Source organism: Ovis aries, chromosome 3, assembly GCF_016772045.2.
Source record: "Ovis aries strain OAR_USU_Benz2616 breed Rambouillet chromosome 3, ARS-UI_Ramb_v3.0, whole genome shotgun sequence".
In the NCBI taxonomy this organism is placed as follows: domain Eukaryota; kingdom Metazoa; phylum Chordata; class Mammalia; order Artiodactyla; family Bovidae; genus Ovis; species Ovis aries.
This window is the reverse complement of record NC_056056.1, coordinates 207,200,859-207,222,780: the sequence shown is the minus strand read 5'-3', so window position 1 is coordinate 207,222,780 and position 21,922 is coordinate 207,200,859. Positions and strand designations below refer to the sequence as shown.

At 42.0% G+C, this 21,922-nt stretch overlaps 1 protein-coding gene across 1 annotated transcript; it reads right to left on the bottom strand.

Annotated features, from left to right (window-relative positions):
- Positions 1-9,419: 9,419 nt before the first annotated feature.
- On the bottom strand, positions 9,420-21,567 carry NECAP1 (NECAP endocytosis associated 1). The gene is made up of 8 exons (XM_004006895.5): positions 21,460-21,567; positions 15,750-15,850; positions 15,496-15,600; positions 14,753-14,834; positions 13,855-13,963; positions 13,582-13,765; positions 11,708-11,810; positions 9,420-11,138 (listed from the first exon to the last, which is right to left on the bottom strand). The coding sequence occupies exons 1-8, from the start codon at positions 21,552-21,554 to the stop codon at positions 11,090-11,092; spliced, it is 828 nt and encodes a 275-aa protein (XP_004006944.2). The 5' UTR covers positions 21,555-21,567; the 3' UTR covers positions 9,420-11,089.
- Positions 21,568-21,922: the final 355 nt, after the last annotated feature.

Genomic DNA, 21,922 nt, shown 5'->3' with positions numbered 1-21,922 from the left:
AGAAGTAAACTTCTGCATTTACAGTCAACCTATATTTAACAAGGGAGCCAAGAACACTAAATGGGAAAGGACAGTCTTTTCAACAAAACTCTTTAGTAGGAAAACCGATAATCACATGCAGAAAGTGAAACTGGACCTCTGACACCACTCCCTAAAATTAACTTGAAATAGATTAAAGACTTAAACGTAAGATGTGATATCACAAACCTCCTTGAAGAAACCACAGGGAGGAAGTTTCTGAACATTGGTTTTGACCACTCTTTTTCAGATATCACACCAAAAGCACAAGAAACAGAAGTAAAGATCAATAAGTTGGGACTATATCAAATTAAAAAGCTTCTGCACAGCAAAAGACACAATCTACAAAAGAAAAGACAACCTACAGATGAGGAGAAAAGATTTGCAAACCATATATCTGATAAGAAGTTAATATCCAAAATATTTAAAGAATTCATACAACGCAATAACAAAAACAACACACAAAAACACTAAAAACAATTTGATTTGTTAAAATGGATAGAAGCACTAAATAGACAGTTTTCTAAAAAGACATACAGATGGCCAACAGATTTTTTTTTTAGAGTCACAAGCAACTGACTAACTCAGTATGACTCAAAACCACAAAGAAACCACTTCCATTTCATGCTGTTCTGATACCTAGGGTTGGGGCCCAGACTGCAAGGGTGATGCTTAAGACATACATGAAATAATGTTCAACATCACTAATCACCAGGGAAATGCAAATTAAAGCCACAAGGAGATATCACTGCACATCTGTTAGAATAGCCAAAATCCAAAAGATAAAAGATAACAAATGTTGGGGAGATGTGGATTAAGGGGAACTCCTTGCACACTCTTGGCGGAAATGCAAATTGGTATAGTCACTATGGAAAACAGTATGGAAGTTCCTTAAAAGATTAAAAATAGAACTACCATATGAGTCAGGAATTCTACTTCTGGGTATATACCCAAAGGAAATGAAAACAGGATACTGAATAGATATTTGCCCGCCCTTGTTTATTGCAGCATTATTCACAATAGCAAGATATGGAACAACCATAGAGTCCATTTGCAGTGAATAGATAAAGAAGATGTGGTATACACATGCAAAAGAATATTATTTGGCCATGAGAAAGAAGGAAATTCTGCCATTTGTAACAACATGGATAGAACTTGAAATCGTTATGCTAGGCGAGAAAAGTTTGAGAAAGAGTAATACTATATTTCATGATACCATTTATACATGTAATCTAAAAAAGCCAAACTTGTAGAAACAGAGAATAGACTGGTGGTTATCAGACGCTAGCAGGTGGAGGAACTGGGGAGATGCAGTTTAAAGGTGTAAACTGGAGCCGATTATACAGAGTGAAGTAAGCCAGAAAGAAAAACACCAATACAGTATACTGACACATATATACGGAATTTAGAAAGATGGTAATGATGACCCTGTATGCGAGACAGCAAAAGAGACACAGATGTATAGAACGGACTTTTGGACTCTGAGGGAGAGGGAGAGGGTGGGATGATTTGGGAGAATGGCATTGAAACATGTATACTATCATGTAAGAAATGAAGTGCCAGTCTATGTTTGATACAGGATACAGGATGCTTGGGGCTGGTGCATGGGGATGATCCAGAGAGATGATATGGGGTGGGAGGTGGGAGGGGAATTCAGGATTGGGAGCTCATGTACACCCGTGGTGGATTCACGTCAATGTATGGCAAAACCAATACAGTATTGTAAACTAAAATAAAGTAAAACTAAAATTTTAAAAAATAAAATAAAATAAATTTAAAAATAAATAAATAAAGGTGTAAAGTTTCAATCAGTAGATAAATTAAGTTCTGGAAATCTAATGCCCAGCACAATCATTAAGAGCATATCTTGGAGAAACCAGTTCCAGTTTCAGAAACCAGTTTCAGTTTCAGATAACCAGAATAAATGAATATTGCAACAAAGTTACAAGAATTTTTGGTTTCCCAATACATATAGAAGTTATATGTTCACTATACATGTGTACTAAGTCACTTCAGTCACGTCTGACTCTTTGCAACTCCATGGATTGTAGCCCTCCAGGCTCCTCTATCCATGGGATTCTCCAGGCAAGAATACTGGAGTGGGTTGCCATGCCCTCTTCCAAAGGATCTTCCCAACCCAGGGATCAAACTGTGTCTCTTATGTTTCCTGCATTGGTAGGCAGGTTCTTTACCACTGAGCCACCAGGGAAGCCCAATGTCTACACTATACTGTACCCTAGTGAAAAACACCTTGAAAAACAATATACACACCTTAATTTTAGAATACTTCATTGCTAAAAAAAATATTAACTATCATCTGAGCCTACAGTGAGTCACAGCAGTGATATCACACAGATGCTATAACAAATACAATAATGACAAAAAAAGTTTAAAATATTGTGAATATTACCAAAATATGACACAGAGACACCAAGTGAGCAAATCATCACAGTGCTGTTGAAAAATGGCACTGATAGACTTCCCAGATGTATGCTATAAATCTTCAATTCATAAAAATCATAGTATCTCCAAGTGTGATAAAAGGAGGTATGCCTGTATAGACAATATTATAAACTTCACAGTTGCTAACAGATTAGGTCTTAATTGTTCTCACCACAAAAAAAAAAAAGAAATGACAACTACATGACATGATAGAAGTATTAGCTAACACCAGCTAGTGCAAAAAAATGTATCAGATCAACATTTTTTACATCTAAACCTTTACAGTTAATTAACTGTCAAATAAATGCCAATAAAATTAATTTTTATTAATTAATTTATTTTAATTGGTGGCTAATTATTTTACAATATTGTGGTGGGTTTTGCCATACATTGACATGACTCAGGCATGGTTGTACGTGTCCCCCATCCCGAACCCCCCCTCCCATGTCCCTCCCTATCCCATCCCTCTGGCTTGTCCCAGTGCACCAGCTTTGAGTGCCCTGATTGGTCATCTATTTCACATGTGGTAATATACATATTTCATTGCTATTCTTTCAAATCATCCCACCCTTGCCTTCTCCCACAGAGTCCAAAAGTCTGTTCTTTACATCTGTGTCTCTTTTGCTGTCTCACATACAAGGTTGTCATTATCATCTTTCTAAATTCCACATACACATGTTAATATACTGTATTGGTGTTTTTCTTTCTGGCTTATTTCACCCTGTATAATAGGCTCGTTTCATCTACCTCATTAGAACTGACTCAAATGCCTTCTTTTTAATAGCTGAGTAATATTCCATTGTGTATATGTACCATGACTTTCTTTTCCATTCCTCTGCCAATGGACATCTAAGTTGCTTCCATGTCCTAGCTGTTGTAAACAGTGCTGCAATGAACATTGGGGTACACATGTCTCTTTCAATTCTGGTTTCCTTGGTGTGTATGCCCAGGAATGGGATTCCTAGGTTGTATGGCAGTTCTATTTTTAATTAATTTTTTTAAAGGAAAGGACTTCTCATCATTTTGCCCTTATACTTACTATCTTATTGCACATGTTGATAGCCAGGATTAGAATACCCAGCCAACTGAAAAGAGGGAATATATGTACATGTACAGGAGTCGGACACGACTGAGCAACTTCACTTTCACTTTTCACTTTTATGCATTGGAGAAGGAAATGGCAACCCACTCCAGTGTTCTTGCCTGGAGAACCCCAGGGACGGGGGAGCCTGGTGGGCTGCTGTCTATGGGGTCGCACAGAGTCGGACATGAGTGAAGCGACTTAGCAGCAGCAGCAGCAGCATGGTTGATTCACTTTGCTGTGCAGCAGAAACTGACACAACAGTATAAAGCCACTCTACTCCAATAAAAAATAAATTAAAAGAAGAACCAGCTGCCGGGACACAGCCCTGGTGGATCCAGGGTGATTCGAAGGGGAGATGGATAGGCGAGGAAAAACTTATTTATATAGAAATATAAAAAGAGATTAGGAAGAAATGGTATAGTAGGAAAATTTAGTGGAGAAAAGAGGCGGAATAACTTGGTTTAAGGGGAAAGCCAATAAAATCTCAGAACAAGAGATTTGCACCATCTACGTTGGGCCACTGGCATCCATTTGAATATCGGAGAGTGCCCCAGCTTGGGCTCTCTCTCACAGAACTTAAAAGCCGGGACAAGCAAGTAGACTTGGTGAGCCTCCTCGTTCCAGATGGGAATTCAGCCAGAAAAGGAGAGGGAGGGAGAGTGAGAAAGAGACATGGGGGGAGCCAGATTTCCAAGAAACTAGGTTAAGAGACTAGTCCGAGAAACTTGTCCATCCTTTACTGTTCAGAAGGCTTTTAATACTTTTGATAGTACATGGAGATCAATGGGTAACACAAAGTTATGCAGCATTAGCAGCCCAGACTCATCAAAACCAGGCTTTTCTCTCTGCATACCTAGTTGTATACACAAGTCTTAGGTGATTGACATCATCTTTCGGCCAGAAGGCCAATTAACATTTTATGGCCCTTTTCTGATAAGGGTTTGTCAACCAGAAGACTTATTTGTGTTGTTCTTCCCAAAGTCTGGTGCCACTCTCAGAAAGCACTAAATAAAGTTACATTCTTACACAGCAAAGATACAACAATTTATAACAAGTAAAAGGAGTACAGTGATTTATAACAAAAGAAAAGTAATTAACTCAAAAGTCTAGTGTTGCTAACATCAAAACTACTATATACCTTTTTCCATATCCCGATTACATTGATTAACATCCTCCCAGGTGCCTAAAAGATAACGAATATGGAGGTCTGGCAGCAATCATTGAGTCAACAGTAAAATCCGTCACCAATATGACTTTTAGCTCTTTAGAAAAGGCTCTGTATCTTTAAGATGTTTTAAGCTTTGTGCCTCTCGCAGTTGGGGGGCTGTAAACAATTCATAAGCTGTAAAAGTCCGGAGGAACCTGTTAGGCAAGTTAGAGAGCTATCAGAGGGGGTTTGAACTGAAACATTCCTTTCAAATGCAGAAGACTGAAGCCCTGTGTTAACTTTTTCCAGAGAGTGTCAGAAGAGTGGAAAAGCACAGTACAATAAGGCGGGCAGATTCTGTTTTTCTGAGGGGGGGTGGGGGGGTGGCGGGCAGATGCTCAGGGAAACTCAGGGGGAACTCCTGAGGCCTAACTCACCTTGCTCATCAGGCCTCTCCGCAAGACCTTGTTATGGGTGGGATCTCCCGTGCTGGCTCCCGGCAGCCAGCCAAGTAGCAGTAGCAGAAGCAGTAACAGAGTTTACCATACACCAGGCCTTGTTCTAAGTACTTTAAGTTTTTAACTTACTCTTTTGAACTGTGGTGTTGGAGAAGACACTTGAGAGTCCCTTGGTCTGCAAGGAGATCAAACCAGTCAGTCCTAAAGGAAATCAGTCCTGAATATACATTGGAAGGACTAATGCTGAAGCTGATTCTCCAATATTTTGGCCACCTGATGCCAAGAGCCAACTCACTGGAAGAGACGCTGATGCTGGGAAAGATCGAAGGCAGGAGAAGAAGGGGACAACAGAGGATGAGATGGTTGGATGGCATCACCGACTTGATGGACATGAGTTTGAGCAAGCTCCGTGAGTTGGTAATGGACAGGGAACCCTGGCGTGCTGCAGTCCATAGGGTCACAAAGTGTCGGACACAACTGAGCAACTGAGCTGAACTGAACAGATTCTGACAACTGTATAAAGTATGAACTATTATCCTCATTTTGCATATGAGAAAACTGAGGCAAACAAGAGTTAACTTGTCGAAGGTCAAAAAGCCAGTAAGTGGCAGATAAAATTTTGTGCCAAGGCAATCTGTCTCCTCTCAAGTTCATATTTGTTACCAGTACTGTTTACTACCCATTATTCACCTATTTTGGTGGGATTGAGGAGGGGGAAAAGAAACGTGTTAGCTGCTCAGTCGTGTCTGACTCTTGGCAACCCCATGGACTGTAGCCCCCACCAGGCTCCTCCATCTGCAGAAGGTGGGGGCAGGGTCATCCAAATTAATACATATATCCCCCATTCAAAGACTTATTTGGACTTGCCTGGTGTCTCAAATGGTAAAGAATCCATCTGCAATGCAGACCTGGGTTTGATTCCTAGGTTGGGAATATTCCAGTATTCTTGCCTGGAGAATCACACGGACAGAGGAGCCTGGTGGGCTACAGTCCCTGGGGTCGCAAAGAGTCGGACACAACTGAGCAACTAAGCACAAAAAAGATTTATTTAAGTATTAAAATTTGAATAAAGTATTACTCTGTTCTTCATTTTCTGCCTACCCAAACAGCTATTTTTCTACAATCCCAAAAATCTTTGTATTGGGTATATGTTTAGACTCTTTAACTAAAATGTCCCTTGATTGTCTTCATTTATGTCTTTTAAGTGCCTCTCTGGCTCCTAGGCGGAGAAGGCAATGGCACCCTACTCTAGTATTCTTGCCTGGAGAATCCCAGGGACGGGGGAGCCTGGTGGGCTGCCGTCCATGGGGTCTCACAGAGTCGGACACGACTGAAGTGACTTAGCAGTAGCAGCAGCTGGCTACTGGGAAATCTGAGCAGCAGTTCCTAGGAGAGCCCTGCCCTCTAGTGGTCCCATGCTGCTATGCAGCCAGATAAAGCATTTACAGAAATTGCTTCAATGACTTTTTTTCCTATAAGAGTTGCCATGGAAGAACACACGTAAGAAAAAAAATTAAAAAGCAAACAAAACTTATGATAAGGGGGGGAAGGGAGGGAGGGATAAACATATACACACTACTAAATATAAAATAGATAATAAGGACCTACCGTAGAGCACAAGGAACTTGACTCAATACTCTGTAATGACCTACATGGGGAAAGAATCTAACAGAGTAGATATATGTATATGTATAACTGATTCTCTTTGTCGTACACCTGAAACTAACACAATATGGTGAATCAACTATATTTCAAAAAAAACAGTCTTTAGTATACTAGGGCTTTTTAAAAAAGAACGTATCACCCCCATATCTTGATAATTTTCCAAAAGGGACTGAAAATAACAATTCTCATTCTGAAATAAGTGCCACTCCACATGATTTCAACGATGGTTGCTATGAAAACTCTACCAGACTTGAGGGACTTGCAAGTAAATGTAACTCTCTTCCTATTTCTTTTATATATGTGTGTTATTTACTTATTTTTGGCTATGCTGGGTTTTCATTCCTGCACACAGGCTTTCTCTGGTCGCAGCTGAGTAGGGAATACTCTCCAGTTGGGGTGAACAGGCTTCTCATTGTGGTGGCTTCTTTGTTGCAGAGCATGGGCTCAGTAGTTGTGGTGCATGGACTTAGTGGCCCAGTGACATGTGCGGGTCTTCCCAGACCAAGGATTTAACCCACGTCTCCTGCATTGGCAGGCAGATTCTTAACCACTGGATCACCAAAGAAGTCCTTTCTATTTCCTTTCTTTCTCAAGAGAATATGTAATTGATGGGGAGCTCATGAGTTCTAGTCACAAGCCATATGTATTTTCCTTATGTATGGTTAAAAAGCAATAACAGAAATGATTTTTCTTAAAAGCTAGAGAAAAAGCTAAACATAACTGAAGTATAATGTAACCTTAGCCAGTTGTGATAATTGAGACAAACATAACTGAAGTGCAATGTAATCTTAGCCAGCTGTGATAACTGAGACAGTAAGCCACCAAATTCATCAGCCCTGGGCTACATGATATCCAGATTTCCTTTTCCCAGGCCATGGAGTCTATGCACTAAAGGAAAACTCATCTTCAACACTACTTTCTTGGGCCCTAACATTAATTGACTCTGGAGTATACAAATGAGACTTTCTGCAACTATGACAAAGCATTCAAGGAACACTTAAGGGCATGTAGCTAGTAACAGCCAAAGTGAGAGTGAATCATAAAAAAAGCCCAACTTACTGATTCCTAGTCACACTTCTCTAAAATCACCATTGAGTATTTAATGAGTATCTACTACCTTGAAAGGCATATGCAAAGTACTGAGTAGATAAAAATGAAGACATAATCCTTATACCCAAGAGCTTACAAACTAGTTAAGAGAATTTCAATAGCAACTCCCCAAAACAAGGAAGATCTTCTTTCAGACTGAGAGGATAAGTAACATTCCATGAGCAGCACTTGAGCCATCCTTCCAGTACAGGAAGGGTGTTTCACCAAGCAGGTGGAGATGGGAAGTAATTCTGGGCAGAGGGGACTGTAAGTATGCGATGCCCCTGGTGCTGATAGCATATGAAGAATCAGTGTGCTGAAGCTGACTGAGTGCAAGGGAAACCTGAGAGCTGAGGATGAAGCGGTACTTTGGACATTAATCTGGAAGTGAAGGAAAATCGTTAAAGGCAATCAATGAGTAGGGGAGGCAGGGGCATGAGCAGAGCTTGGTTTCAGCCCTGGTGTTCTGGTGGCAGCATGGAAGCTGAACGGAGCTGAGGCAGCTAGAAGCAGACAATCTAGGTTATCAGAATGGAGGAAGTGAGCGGTAAGAAAAGCTCACCAGACAATCCTGAAGGCAGATGTCAGTGTCTGAGGGGGGTTGAGCTGGAAAAAGGATGGTCCATTTTCTGCCCCATAACCGCCTTGAAGTTCAGGATAAATGTTTTTCTATCCATGATGTGCATGCTCTCACTTCAGTCGTGTCCAACTCTTTGTGACCTTATGGACTATAGCCCGCCAGGCTCCTCTGTCCTTAGGAATTCTCCAGGCAAGAATACTGGAGTCAGTTGCCATGCCCTCCTCCAGAGGATCTTCCCAACCCAGGGATCGAAACTGCGTCTCCTGCATTGAAGGCAGAGAACTGAACCCCAGTTCAATTTCTGGGTCAGGAAGATCCACTGGAGCAGGGATATGCTACCCACTCCAGTATTCTTGGGCTTCCCTTGCGGCTCAGCTGGTAAAGAATGGGCATGCAACGCGGGAGACCTGGGTTCCATCCCTGGGTTGGGAAGATCCCCTGGAGAACCTGTACCCCTTTCATTGAAAGCATGGAATCTTAAACCACTGGACGACCAGGGAAGTCCCATTATGAGTTAAATTGAAAAAGAGACAAAAGAAGCACCGATATCATTCTGATTCATCTCCTGTGACAATCACTAAATGACAACTCCAAAATCCTGGCTTCCAAAGTCTGTGACTCTCACTTTAGTTCTATCTCAAGCATTGATTCCCTTTATTCTTGCCAATCATAGTTCTGGAATATGAAAGGTGGCCTAGAACACGAAGATAACTTGAAGCAAATGAAATTAACTGTACCAGCAAATAATAAAAACAGTCTCTACAACGAGCCTCTGTGGGTTGAGAGCCATGAGGACAGAAGTCGAGCCTTCACCTCTTAAAGGCTCCATCTCTTGAAAAAGAGTTAATAAAGTATCCTTTTATTACCTATTGGCCCACCTATATTGGGTCACTTAAATTAAAAAAACAAGCAAATGAAAAGACAAAAGAGACACTACCGTTTTCCGTACTTTTAATTACCATTATTGCACCAATACAGCATACATATGCTTTATATACATATATCTTAAACATCATTTTCAATTTTTCAGCAATTCAAATACATAATATATTATCATCTTGAGAATACAAAGAACACAACATACAGGAAGATTGAGAAAATAGGTTCCCAGTAGTTATTAGTCACTAGTGATTCTATAGACTTTCCTTCTAGTGTTTTCTATTGGAATTTTTAAATGTCCTGCCATGGCTCTGTAAGAATAGAGCTGCCTGGAACGGGAAGCAATGAAAACAAAATGGACCCAAAGCTAAAAGAGTCAGGAAGGAAATCTAAGAGAGAGAATCTATTTAAAAACTAAACGTAAGGACTCCCTTCAGCCAGTAATATCCAAACAGGTACTAAGGGAAGAGGTGAGATCCTCACATTCACTCTCAAAATCGCCCCTTGACAAATCAGATGGCTGGAGCCCGTTCACCGAAGAGCGGGACCCCTTCACAGCGTTGTAAAAGGAATGGTGGGTGGACAGAGGGAAAGTGGCAGGGGAGCTACTTGCTTCTGACATACCCCTGGTGACAAGAATCACAGCCCTCATCTGGGCAAAATCTATCACAGCTAAAGCCATGGCTCTCCAGCTTCCTTCATCAATGACAACACATGTAATATAGCAGCTTTCTGCTGAAGAGCTGGTGGATTCACAAAGTGTTTATGAAAAGGGGCCAGATACCCAGGCAGCAAGGCAATGTGGGTACTGATCAACTGTTAAGTGCATTCAACCTCTCTACTCTACAAATGAGGTTAAAAACCCCAAACCCTTTAATCTTTCAGTCAAATAATGGGGCCATTACAAAGTAACGCCGGGCTTCAGAGGCAGCAGCAAGATGGAGCTGCAAGAAAGTGACTGCTTCTCTAGAATATAACTAGGAAAACACAGCCCCTTGAGCCTCCTTCATCCAAAAGACAACCACTGATCAAAGATGCTGTACTGTTCGAGACACAAGAGTGGAAGCGCCACCAACACAACCCTCTCATCACAGGAAGGAACGTGTAAACGCGCTAGAGGGTAAGGGGGCTGCACCCACAATGGATGTTCACTCAACAGGACAAGCCTGGGGGAGGGTACACAGCAGAGACCCAGGATGCAGGTCTTTCTTCACACCTACCCCCTATCAAAATTCTGAATCTGTAAACACTGAGGTCAGTCTGTCCATTTTTAGAGTCTTCGGATAATGGAAAAGAAGTTCCAAGGTTTTTGTCTCCCCTGAAATTGCTAGAAAGGGCTTCACAAAGAGGCACGCCAGGGTCTTGAGATGATTCTGAAATACAAATTTAAAGATGGGAAAAGCTTTTAGAGATGGTAGGGACTACTTCCCCTCTGAGACCCTGGCCTTTTGAGCCCTGTAGAGCCAGCCATGAGCATCACTGAGACCCACTACTTCCCTGCCTTGACAGGGAACAGGAGCCAGGAAGTACTTTCTGGGCTGCACTCCAAGGAACAGCACGGGGGGCGGTGACACCACCAGCCTGAATGCAATGGAGAAGCTATGAGAACGACTGTCCAGGATTTTGGTTCTGGGGAGGGAAGCGGCTCCGAGACCCCCCTCTCAGATTGGTGCCCTCAAAGTCATTGTTATTCTTCACGTCTCTCTTGAACATCCTGCCAGTGCTTTTCAGAACTGGACCCAATTGGATGGCTGTGGTGCCTGGTTTGGAACAGAGCTGCAAGAGAGGAGAACAGAGACAGCCAGAAGCATATTAGGATAGGGACTCCATTCTTAACAGTTTCCAAGAAATCTCTGCCCAGAATTCCTGAAACTGTACTTCAGAGCAATTCTGCTCACCAAGCCCTGCACCAGGCTACTCAAGTTCCATCCTGCCTGCCTGCATGCATGCTAAGTAGCTTCAGTCATTTCCAACCATTTGTGACCCCATGGACTGTAGCCAACCAGGCTCCTCTGTCCATGGGATTCTCCAGGCAAGAATACTGGAGTAGATTGTCATTCCCTTCTCCAGAGGATCTTCCCAACCCAGGGATCGAATGCATGTCTTCTGTGTCTTCAGCACTGCAAGCAAATTCTTTACCACTGAGCCACCAGGGAAGCCCAAGCTCCATCCCATAGTGATCTTATGCCACCATCCCAGCACTCCTGCACTCCTTACCTAGAATTCCTGCCAAACACCAGGTATGACCTACAGATGCCCTGCTTTCCCAGATCAGAGATATCATTAGACTGGCACACATCACTGATGGCCCAGTTGAGAGGATGGTGGTCTCCCTACACTAATACCTGGATGCAGTGCTAAAGTCTCCCCACAAGTCATTGCTTGCAGAAACTGGAGCTGGTGCTGGTGTCGTGATAGGAGCAGGAGAATCCAAATCTAGAAGGATACCTGAGTACAAGTAAGAGAAGAAACAGAAACAGGGAAACATAAGCTTATATTCACACAAAAACCTACACAAAAGTTCATGGCAACTTTACCTGTAATAGCCAAAAATGCAGTCAACCCAAATGTTCTTCTGTGGGTGAAACATACTGTGGTACATCCATATGATGGACTACTATTCAGCAATAAACAGACTACTGATATATATCAAAACAATCTGATGAATCTCAAGGGAATCATGCTGAGTGGCAAAAGTCAATCCCAAAGGTTCTATACTGCATGATTCCATTAACATCCCTGAAGTGACAAAATTAAGAGATGGAGGACAGATTAGTGACTGATTGCCGAGGGTTAGGAACAGGGGTGGGGGTGAAGAGGGAGGAAGGTGCGGTTTTAAAAATGAGGGACACAGGGATCCTTGTCCTGGTGGAACTGTTTGGTGTCCTGAGCCTGGTGGTGGATCCAGGAACCTACAGCTGATAAAACTGCACAGAACTAGAGCTGACCCTTGAACAATGTGGGTTTGAACCGCATGGGTACACTTATGCATGGACTTTTTTCAATAAACACTCAGTACAGTACTATATGATCCATAGTTAATTTAATCTACAGATGTGGAACCACAGATATGGAGAGTTGACTGTGAAATTATACACAGATTTTCTACTGCATGGGACAGGGATAGGCAAGAGGTCAGTGCACAAAAGCTGTGCATTGTCCAAGGGTCAACTGCACACACAAATTAGAATAACTAACCAAGAAGAAATCTAAGGAAGATCGGTAGACAGTCTCACTGTCAATTCTGCAAAATGTTACCACTGAGGTTAACTGGATAAAGAGTACATGGGATTTCTTATTTTTTACAGTTGCATGTGAAACTAGAATTATCTCAAAACAAAAGGTTTAGTTTTAAAAAATAAAAATAAATAAATCTCAGATATTATCCTCAGTGCCTTCTGGCAACACTTAGCAAAAGAAGTAGCCTAGAACCACTTTTACCTCAAAAATTTCAGAAAGAGAAAGTCTGTTCCTATAAGCAATCACTTATAATTGATTAATGATATAATTTTAAACAAATAATATTAAGCTATAACTAATGATATAAGTTATAACTCTCAGATTCTAACACTAGGTTCTCTAATCTGAGGAAAATTCCTTTTCAAATTCCAATATCTCATCTTTTAAACGAAAATGACTTTATTTCTTTTTGTTTCCCACCAGACAGTAAGGAAGAACAAAAATGTACTCATAAATCCAGATGTTGTCTAATTTCCTCTCAACTGCCCTGTGAAGAAATGCAAAGGACTGAGAAATAACATTCACTGAATGATAACTACATGCCAAGTACTGAGCTAGGTGCCATCACATCCTTTTATTCTCAGTCTTGGGCTAAGTTCTACATCGCCATCTTACAGGTAAAGATACTGAGACTCACAGAACCTAAATGTTACCAAACACAGCCAGATAAAAACTAACACAGCTATGACTAAAATCTTGGTCCATCTGACTCTTGGGCCTACTAGCATTTCACCAAGGTCCAATGAAGGAAACAGTCTTTTTAATATCTACCCAATTTTAGCCAAAAAATCAACCAGATACCATGACTCTCAGCTCACTGGAAAAGCTTTAATCCCTTGCTGGAGGCTGCCAGAGTCAACTTGTCAGTGCCAAGTGCCTATAATAGCAAAACCACTGACACTCTCTTTGGCAAACAGGTCATTACCAATAAAACCTCAAGCTATGATTTCTCCAAGTTAAAAGTATTAGAGAGATTTACCTGCATCACTACCTCCATGACTGGATTTTGGTATGGGTGGTGGAGTGACATGATTGCTGATGGCAACTGAGGAGGATGGAGGGGGAACTGTGACTTTGCCTCCAGGTGGGGGTGGGAGTAAGCTGAGGCCCCCAGTCCCTGCAGTCTTGGGCTTAGAAGCGCCTCCTTTCTTGGTTGTAATGTTCTACAAAAGAAAAAAAGGAGGGTGAGAAAAAGAAAGAGAAGTCATAGGCTTATGGAAATACAAGGAGAGGTGAGGGGAACCATACTCACCCCAATACTCAACTTGATGGTCTGTCCTTCCTTGAAGCCCAGATCCAACTTGGGACGACTATCCATTTCCTGAGATTCTTTGGAAATCTCAGATTCCTGTTTAACCCACCTTCAATAAAAGGGCACATTATTTTAACTGCGATTCCCTGAGAGCAGAGTTTGACACACCAATCTGTGGCTAACTTATGTGCAACATGATTCCAGAAAGCAGAGTAAGGGAACATCAGACGTAGAACGGAAAGGAAGAAAAGCCAAGGAAGAGGGCAACTGGAGTTCAATACCACTGGGGAACTATACACAATGGCAGATTAAACATGTCCCTCCACAAGGGGGCACCTGGCCACCAATCCCCATCCCCGTGATTGAGGGCCACCCCTGACGGGGCAGGCTGGGTTGCCCCCCTCACTGACTGGGTGGCTTTCCACAACTTCAGAAAGTGCTGAGGCAGAAAAACCTGCCCTTTCCTACCAGTGTGCATGGTGCTATTCACCACAGCTAAGCCAAAAGCAAATGGGCTGAAGAAATACCGCAAAAGGCACAAAACCTGTCAGTTACATGGAATGACAGCTCTGGCACGTAACTCCCCACTCTCTCACAGAAAGCCCTGCTGCTTCTGTTATGCCCCTCCTCAGCCCCCTAAGAGCTACGGGCAACTTCCCCAGAGGCATAAACAGCAGCATCTTCCCAAACCAGTGTAAAGTGGATTAAAAACATACTCTAGCTCTAAGTATAGAACAGATACAAAGATAATGGGAGAAAACAGCAAACGGGACGATCACAGTCACAAGACCTAGTCAACCAAGTAAAGAAAGCAGGAGGTAAGAGACCATGCCCACTCAATGGAGGGGCAGCATTCCCCATACACTCAACCTGGTAACTCAGGACACGCTTCACTCACTTGAAGTGATCTTGCAGAGAGACATTGAAGTCAAAGGCATCACCCCGATCTGAGAAGCCAATGCCAATGAAAGCGCTTCGCCCTGTGAAAAGGATAAGAATCCTCCCAATAGGAAGCATGCCTGGGGCAAATGCTACCCAATGAAAATATAATAGTTACCATAACTAGACAACCTGTGTGAATGTGAAAGATTCTCTCAGGATTGGCAAACTGCATACAGCCCACGGGCCAAATACTGCCAGAGCTTGTTTTTTTAAATAAAATTTCACTAGAACAAAGCCATGCCAGTTTGTCTACACATTATCCACAGCAGCTTTCACACCATGGTGACAGAACTGAGTAGCTGCGAGAGACCATGTGGCCCAAAGATGTTTATTATCTTGTGTCTTTAAAAGAAAGTCTGCCAGCCTCTGACTGGAGAAAAGATGCCTGCCATAAACACAGATGATGTAAACTAGTCCCACAAAAAACCTTGCAACAATGAACAGGCAGTATTTGCCAGTTCTTTGATTAGACATATATTCTGATTTATTTACGTCTACTTTTAATCACCTCTTGAATCTGTGTTTATAACTATTACAAATAACATGTTAATCCTTTTCCTCTAGCAACTGGAAACTTTGGACAAAGAGAAGAAAAATTTTAGTAAACTGAAGTAAGATAAATGCACTGGGACACACTTCCGTTGATGTGCATTAACTATTTGCCGAATCTCGATTCATTCAAAATCCCCAACCCCTTACCAGTTCCATCCTGGATCCGGATTACAAAGTAGCGGCTGGAATCAGTCACTGTCTCCACGGCAATACCAGGATATTGTTCTACCGGTGCCTGAGCAAAGAGTTCCCCTGACACGTAAGAAAAAAGACTTCTTTAAGCAAAGGAAGCAAAAAGTCTAAAATTCAATTAGCAAGCATTTCCACTCCAATCTGAAGATATTTATAAAAGAACACCAAACCAATATCCTTAATATGGTAGAGGGTCACCAGTGGATCACCTGAAACTTTATCCTCGAGTTTGATATAAGCAACCTTCCCTTTTGAAGTGATTCGGAGGCGACCAGTCCAATCGGGTTGATCTAATTTCCAGTCAGATGCCCTAGGATAGAAAAATGGAAAGTCTCAGGCCTTGGGTCTATGTCTTTAATTTACCAAAAACCTACACACAATCATTTGCCATATTTCTATTTCCCTGTTCTGAATTACTTACTCTTTCTGCCTATTAAATAGTCAAAAGACTAATTCATGATTCTCTCTACAAAGATGCCTCAGGTTACACACAGTCCAAAGTAAATAGAAGAAATGTTACTACTGAAGTCCAATAAGTATGAATAAAAATATGTAAAATTACCCAAAAAAGCAATTTAAAAATTTATCACAATGACACTATTTTCATACTGAGGATAGTACTTTATATAATAGTATTTTGCTGATCAGGGAACAACAAACCTACTAAATGAAATATACTGGGTAACAGAAGCCTCCCAAATCCCTAAATGTATTATATTTCACTGAATTCAATCAATATTTACAGAGTGTGTATTAAGTCACAGGCACTATTCTAAGTATTTGGGATACAAGAGGGAGCAAAGTTTAAAGCTGTCAGGAAGCTTACAGTCTAACAGGAGATAGATAATAAAAAAGAAACAATAAATATGTAAAATCATTAATAGCTCAGAAGGTGCTAAATGCACCTTCTGAGGGTAACAAGAAAATGCTAGGGCAGAAAAAGGAGCTCAGGAAGATAGTGGGAGAATGAATAGGTTGCAGCTTCCAAAAGGGTGGTCAGGGCAAGCTTGACTAACAAGGTGAAATGTGAGCAAAATGTGAAGGAAGTGAGTTACCCATGCAGATTATCTGAAAAACAGCTGGTGCAAAGATGCTAAGATGGGAGCAGGCCTGCTATACTGCCCTCAAGGAAGGAAGTCGCTGTAATTAGAATACAGAAAGAGATGAGGTGAGAGAACTAACTGAGGGACAGATCACGGAGGGTCTCGCAGGCCACTGTAAGAACTCTAGCTTTTAGTCTGAGTGAAGGAGAAGCTATTAAAGCAGAGATCTGACATGATCTCCCTTTTATTTCAAAAGGATTACTTTGCTGCACAGAGCAGAGATGCAGCAATATGAACGCTAAAGCTGGGGATTAGCTAAGAGACTACTGTAGTAATCTGGGGGAGTCACCATGGTGACTAGGAAGAGAAAGAAGCAGAAGTGACTAGACGATGGATATATTTAAAGCAAAGGCAGCAGGATTTTCTAATGAATGGATGCAAGGTAGAAGAGAAAGAGAGACAACAAAGACGAAGTCAAGGATGACGCCAAGGTTTTTAGCCTAAACAGAGGAGTTGCCAATAATTGAGATGAGAAAGACTACAGGTAGAACATCTCTGAAAAGAAAGATTAGTAGTTCAGCATTGGCTCTGTTAAGTCGGAGATGTCTAACAGATTTTCAAGAGGAGATACAGAGTATACACGTGCATAGATGAAGCTGGACTTCAGGAAGACATGAGGTTAGAGATACAAATGGGAACATTACAAAACACTGAATACTTATAATCTGTGTTCTAGATGAATGTGAATGAAATCTAAGACATTTAAACATGAACCAATTTTACAAAACACTGCATTTGTGATTCTGTTTTGCAAGCAGTGTGGAAAAGGGAGGGCAAGGTAAAAGTTAATAACTCATCCCTTGGGAACCTAGAGACTAACACCTGCAGTTAAGAAGGTAACAATAAAGTATACCTGGGTAAACATATGTTAAACAAGATGGTAAGCAACCTAGACAGCATATTGAAAAGCAGAGACATTACTTTGCCAACAAAGGTCCATCTAGTCAAGGCTATGGTTTTTCCAGTAGTCATGTATGGATGTGAGAGTTGGACTGTGAAGAAAGCTGAGCGCCAAAGAATTGATGCTTTTGAGCTGTGGTGTTGGAGAAGACTCTTGAGAGTCCCTTGGACTGCAAGGAGATCCAACCAGTCCATTCTAAAGGAGATCAGCCCTGGGTGGTCTTTGGAAGGAATGATGCTGAAGAGCTGACTCACTGGAAAAGACTCTGATGCTGGGAAGGACTGGGGGCAGGAGGAAGAGGGGACGACAGAGGATGAGATGGCTGGATGGCATCACTGACTCAATGGACGTGAGTCTGAGTGAACTCCAGGAGATGGTGATAGACAGGGAGGCCTGGCGTGCTGCGATTCATGGGGTCGCAAAGAGTCAGACACGACTGAGCAACTGAACTGAACTGAACTGAAACAAACGGTAGACAGGAAGACATGAAAATTTAAATTAGGACAAATTCTGAACAGGATTTTACAACATACATCTTTGTCATGCCCTTCTCTCTTGATGTCCTGTCTCAAAGACCCCCAAGTACCTGAATCTGATCCAGTTCAGAGCATGCTCTAGAAGTCCTTGTCTATTAAAATTTTTTAGTAAGTCGTTACTTACTCCACTCTTCTGTCATGAGGTAGACATAGTGTGACTGGGCTACTGAAAATACTAGGAACAAGTTTACCAGATGCACTGTTCTTTGGACAGGTTCCTTGGTTTATTTGTATGTCTGGTGGCCAATATTTAACAAATTCTCAGTAAGTGAATGGATATTCACATAACAGCTTCCCTCAGCCCTGAGCCTTAACTCCTCTCCAACTCCCCAGACTTAGCCAGGGGTACTCTTGGTTTTTACTGGTCTTCGAAACAGACTTCACATATTTTCATCTACCTTGGCAATAAATCTTACAGCAGCTATATGGAATAGGCAAGAAAGCCTACTGTGTTGTTGCTGTTCATTCACTCAGTCGTGTCTGACTCTTTTGGGACCCCACAGCCTGTAGCCCAACAGGCTTCTCTGTCCATGGGACTTTCCAAGCAAGAATACTGGAGTGGGTTGCCATTTCCTTCTCCAGGGGATCTTTCCAACCCAGGGATCGAACTCGCATCTCCTGTACTGGCAGGGGGATTCTTTACCACTGAGACACCAGGGTAGCTCACTGAGATGGCTGGAGGTTGAAACAACTACTCTCTCTCTCTAAAGAAGAAAAGGACAATAACACAGTAACAATCCTTAACTTTACAGTCCAGTATTGTTTTCATTACACTAAAACACAGTGTAGGGTTAGTACTGATTTAGTTGAGGAAAAAGGTAATGATAAATAAAAAAAGGTTTTATAGGTTAAGAACCATTTTCTAATCATTTGTAAGTTTCCCATCAACCCAAATTCTCCTTCTATAAGTCTGGTCAGTGAAAGTCCAAGAAGTGACAGCTTTACAGGTGAATCAACAGTTTATACAGGTGAATCAAAGTCAATTATTCCCTCTCATCTCAAAGAAAGCATTTCTCCTGACTCCTATAAAGTCCAGTTTTTCCCTTAACAGCAACCTAGAGAATAAATCATGCTCATAATATAAAATGAGTTCTGGTAAACAAAAAAGATTACACAAAGACAGAAAAGCACTATTTTTATCAAGCACCTGTTCCAGGAGTTATTATGCCCATTCTTGTGAAAACTGACAGAATCTCACAAAGTAAATAATATTACACCCATCTTTATAGATGAGAAAACTAAAGTTCAAAGATTTAAGTGACTTGCCAGAGATAACCCAGCAAATAAATGAGACTCAAGATTCAAATTTATTCTGCTCTCTTCACTAACAGTGGTTGATATAAAAAGCCTCTTGTAGGATAAAAATGTCAGTAATAAGCATGGGAAACATAGAATGACAAGGAAAAGGGTAAAAGAGGAAAATTAAGAAATTGCTTTGATGGGTCAGTGCAGTTAACTGACATAAGGATAAAGTAAAAGTGAAGACAGAGAATGCAGATGGGTAAAAGGTGTTTTTAAAAGCGTGAAGCAAAAGAAAAAGGCTTCCCTGGTGGCTCAGTTAGTAAAGAATCTGCCTGCAATGCAGGAGACCCGAGTTCAGTCCAGGGGTAGGGAAGATCCACTGGAGAAGGGAATTGCAACCCACTCCAGTATTCTTGCCTAGAGAATTCCATGAGCCTGGCAGGTTCACAGAGCTGCAAAAAGTCGGACTGAAAAAGAACTGAAACCCACTTCAATGTGTATCATATCTTTTAGGAAGTCTTAATACCTAAAGTTAGAGATCATCAGCTATTTTACCTTATTTAACAGATTAATCAATGCTAATTTAAGTGTAACCTATTAATTCTTTTCAGTCAACATTTACAGAGTCTCCACTATGTGCAGGAAACTGTGCTAGATCCTAGAAAATGTTTAAAAGATCTAAGTTTAAGAAGACCTCAAGTTGTTCATGGTCTAGTCTGGTGAACTGGGAGAACAACCAACCAATTAGAACGTAGAAGGCAGGCAAGTGATAGAGTCAAGAACAAGCACTATGGAGGGACGCAGAGCACACCTAATCCAGAACAAAAAGGTCAAGGAAGGCTGGCCAAAGGAAAAGAGGTCTCAGCTGACTCACAGGTATTAGGCCCCGTGACTATCATCAAAAAGCATGTAGAGTCTTATTCACAGTCAGCTGGGGTCTGATTGAAAGCCTGAAATTAGGATTACCTTTTAGGTAATCACAGGATCTAGTGCACAGGTCAGCAAGCACAGAGATACTGATTCAGGATGAACAAACCTCTGATAAGGAAGTACAACATAAGACACAGGGAGAGGGTAATTTTTAAGCCGAGGTAACAAATGACAAGAGGAAAATCATGCTGGTGATGTGAGTCAGAGAGAGAAATCAAAATACTGTATTTATCGACTGCTTTACTGTTTACTGAATTCTTTTTAGGAAATTCATTTTTAATTATTTTTACATTTATTATGATTTCATTTAACTCTCCAAAAACTTCTAAAGGTACATAGCTAGAGTAGGTTTTATTATCACCCCCTCCCCCATCCTCTTTTTTTTTTTTTCTATTTTACAGATGAGAAAACTTAGGCTTGGAGAGGCTAAAAGATTTGTATCAAATCACATAGCTGTTAAATTGCCAGGGCTCACACTCATATTTTTTAACAGGTAACCCAGTGAGTTGCAAGTTAATTCTTTGGACTGCATGTCCATAACTTTAGACAGCATCCTCAAGCCCTCATAGTCATTGGGTTACAAAATGGTTAGTTAGCCCTCCAGATAAAACGCTGTGTTAACTCTGAAAGTAAAAACTATATGAGAAGTTAAGAGGGAAGGAAGGCTTGAAAATACTATAATATCACCTATACTATAGTATATGGTGGATGGTGGTATTTGGTGGCAAGACTGAACGGCACAAAAGATAAACTATCTCATCCAGAGAGGGGCCTAAGACACAATAATCACCAACAAATGCGCACCAGGTATTGGAAATAGGGGGTGCGGGGGGTGGGAAGTAGGGATGGGACGATAAGGGTGACAACTTGAAGGACGCAGGCATGAGCGAAGGAAAGGTGACTGGCCAAGCCGCAGACACGACAGGAGGAGAATAATGGGGAGCAGATGGGTAACCCAGAGGGGTCCGGGGGGAGAGCGGTGGGAGGGTAGAGGATGGTAATTTTTTTTTTAAGAGCCGGAAACAAGGATGTCGGCAGTCCAGAGTGGGGAAACAGCAGGGGGAAAGGTGACAAAAACCCAGGTGGTCAGGCTAGCAAGGTAACAATCCAGAGGCGGCAATGGCACGGACGGGCGGCCTGCTACCTGGGAAACAAAGTGTCAAGCCCGACCGGGTGAGCGCGTGCCGCAGTGACTCGAAGTTAGTACCTGTAACCGCGGTTGGAGGCCCGAGGAGGAATCCGGTAGACGCTGACGTCAGGCTTCACACACAGTACAGACTCGTACTCCAACTCGGACGCCATCTTGGCTCTACTCGCAGGGCCGCGGGGGGCGGGGCGGCAGCGCGGGGGCGGGACGTAGAGCCGGGGACTTAACTTCTAAAACAACTTCCGTTTACGCACTTCCGCTGACGCCACTTCCTCGAGAGTTCGGCAGGCGTCCTGAGATTAACCGCCGTTGGCGCTGGTTGCGGAAGCCATGTTGAAACCTGGAAACGGTGAGGTTGCGGGAATCACCATTTTGGGTAATGGCAAGGATGCCTTCCAAGTGCGTGATTCACGTTAAGGATATCTCCATCCCCGAAAGGCGAGAAGGGAAAGCGCCATCTTGCTCTCGGGAGGTGCCAGCAGTGCTCTGGGAGAACGAGGACCATCTCGAAGCCTGGCGAATT

What these genes read in the sequence shown, in the direction of transcription:
- NECAP1 (XM_004006895.5), bottom strand. Translation starts at nt 21,554, where the DNA reads ATGGCGTCCGAGTTGGAGTACGAGTCTGTACTGTGTGTGAAGCCTGAC. An exon ending in CCGGATCCAGGATGGAACTG is followed by an intron (nt 14,835 to 15,495) that starts GTAAGGGGTTGG and finishes TCCTTTTCACAG; the next exon opens with GGCGAAGCGCTTTCATTGGC. An exon ending in TCATGGAGGTAGTGATGCAG is followed by an intron (nt 11,811 to 13,581) that starts GTAAATCTCTCT and finishes ACTTGTACTCAG; the next exon opens with GTATCCTTCTAGATTTGGAT.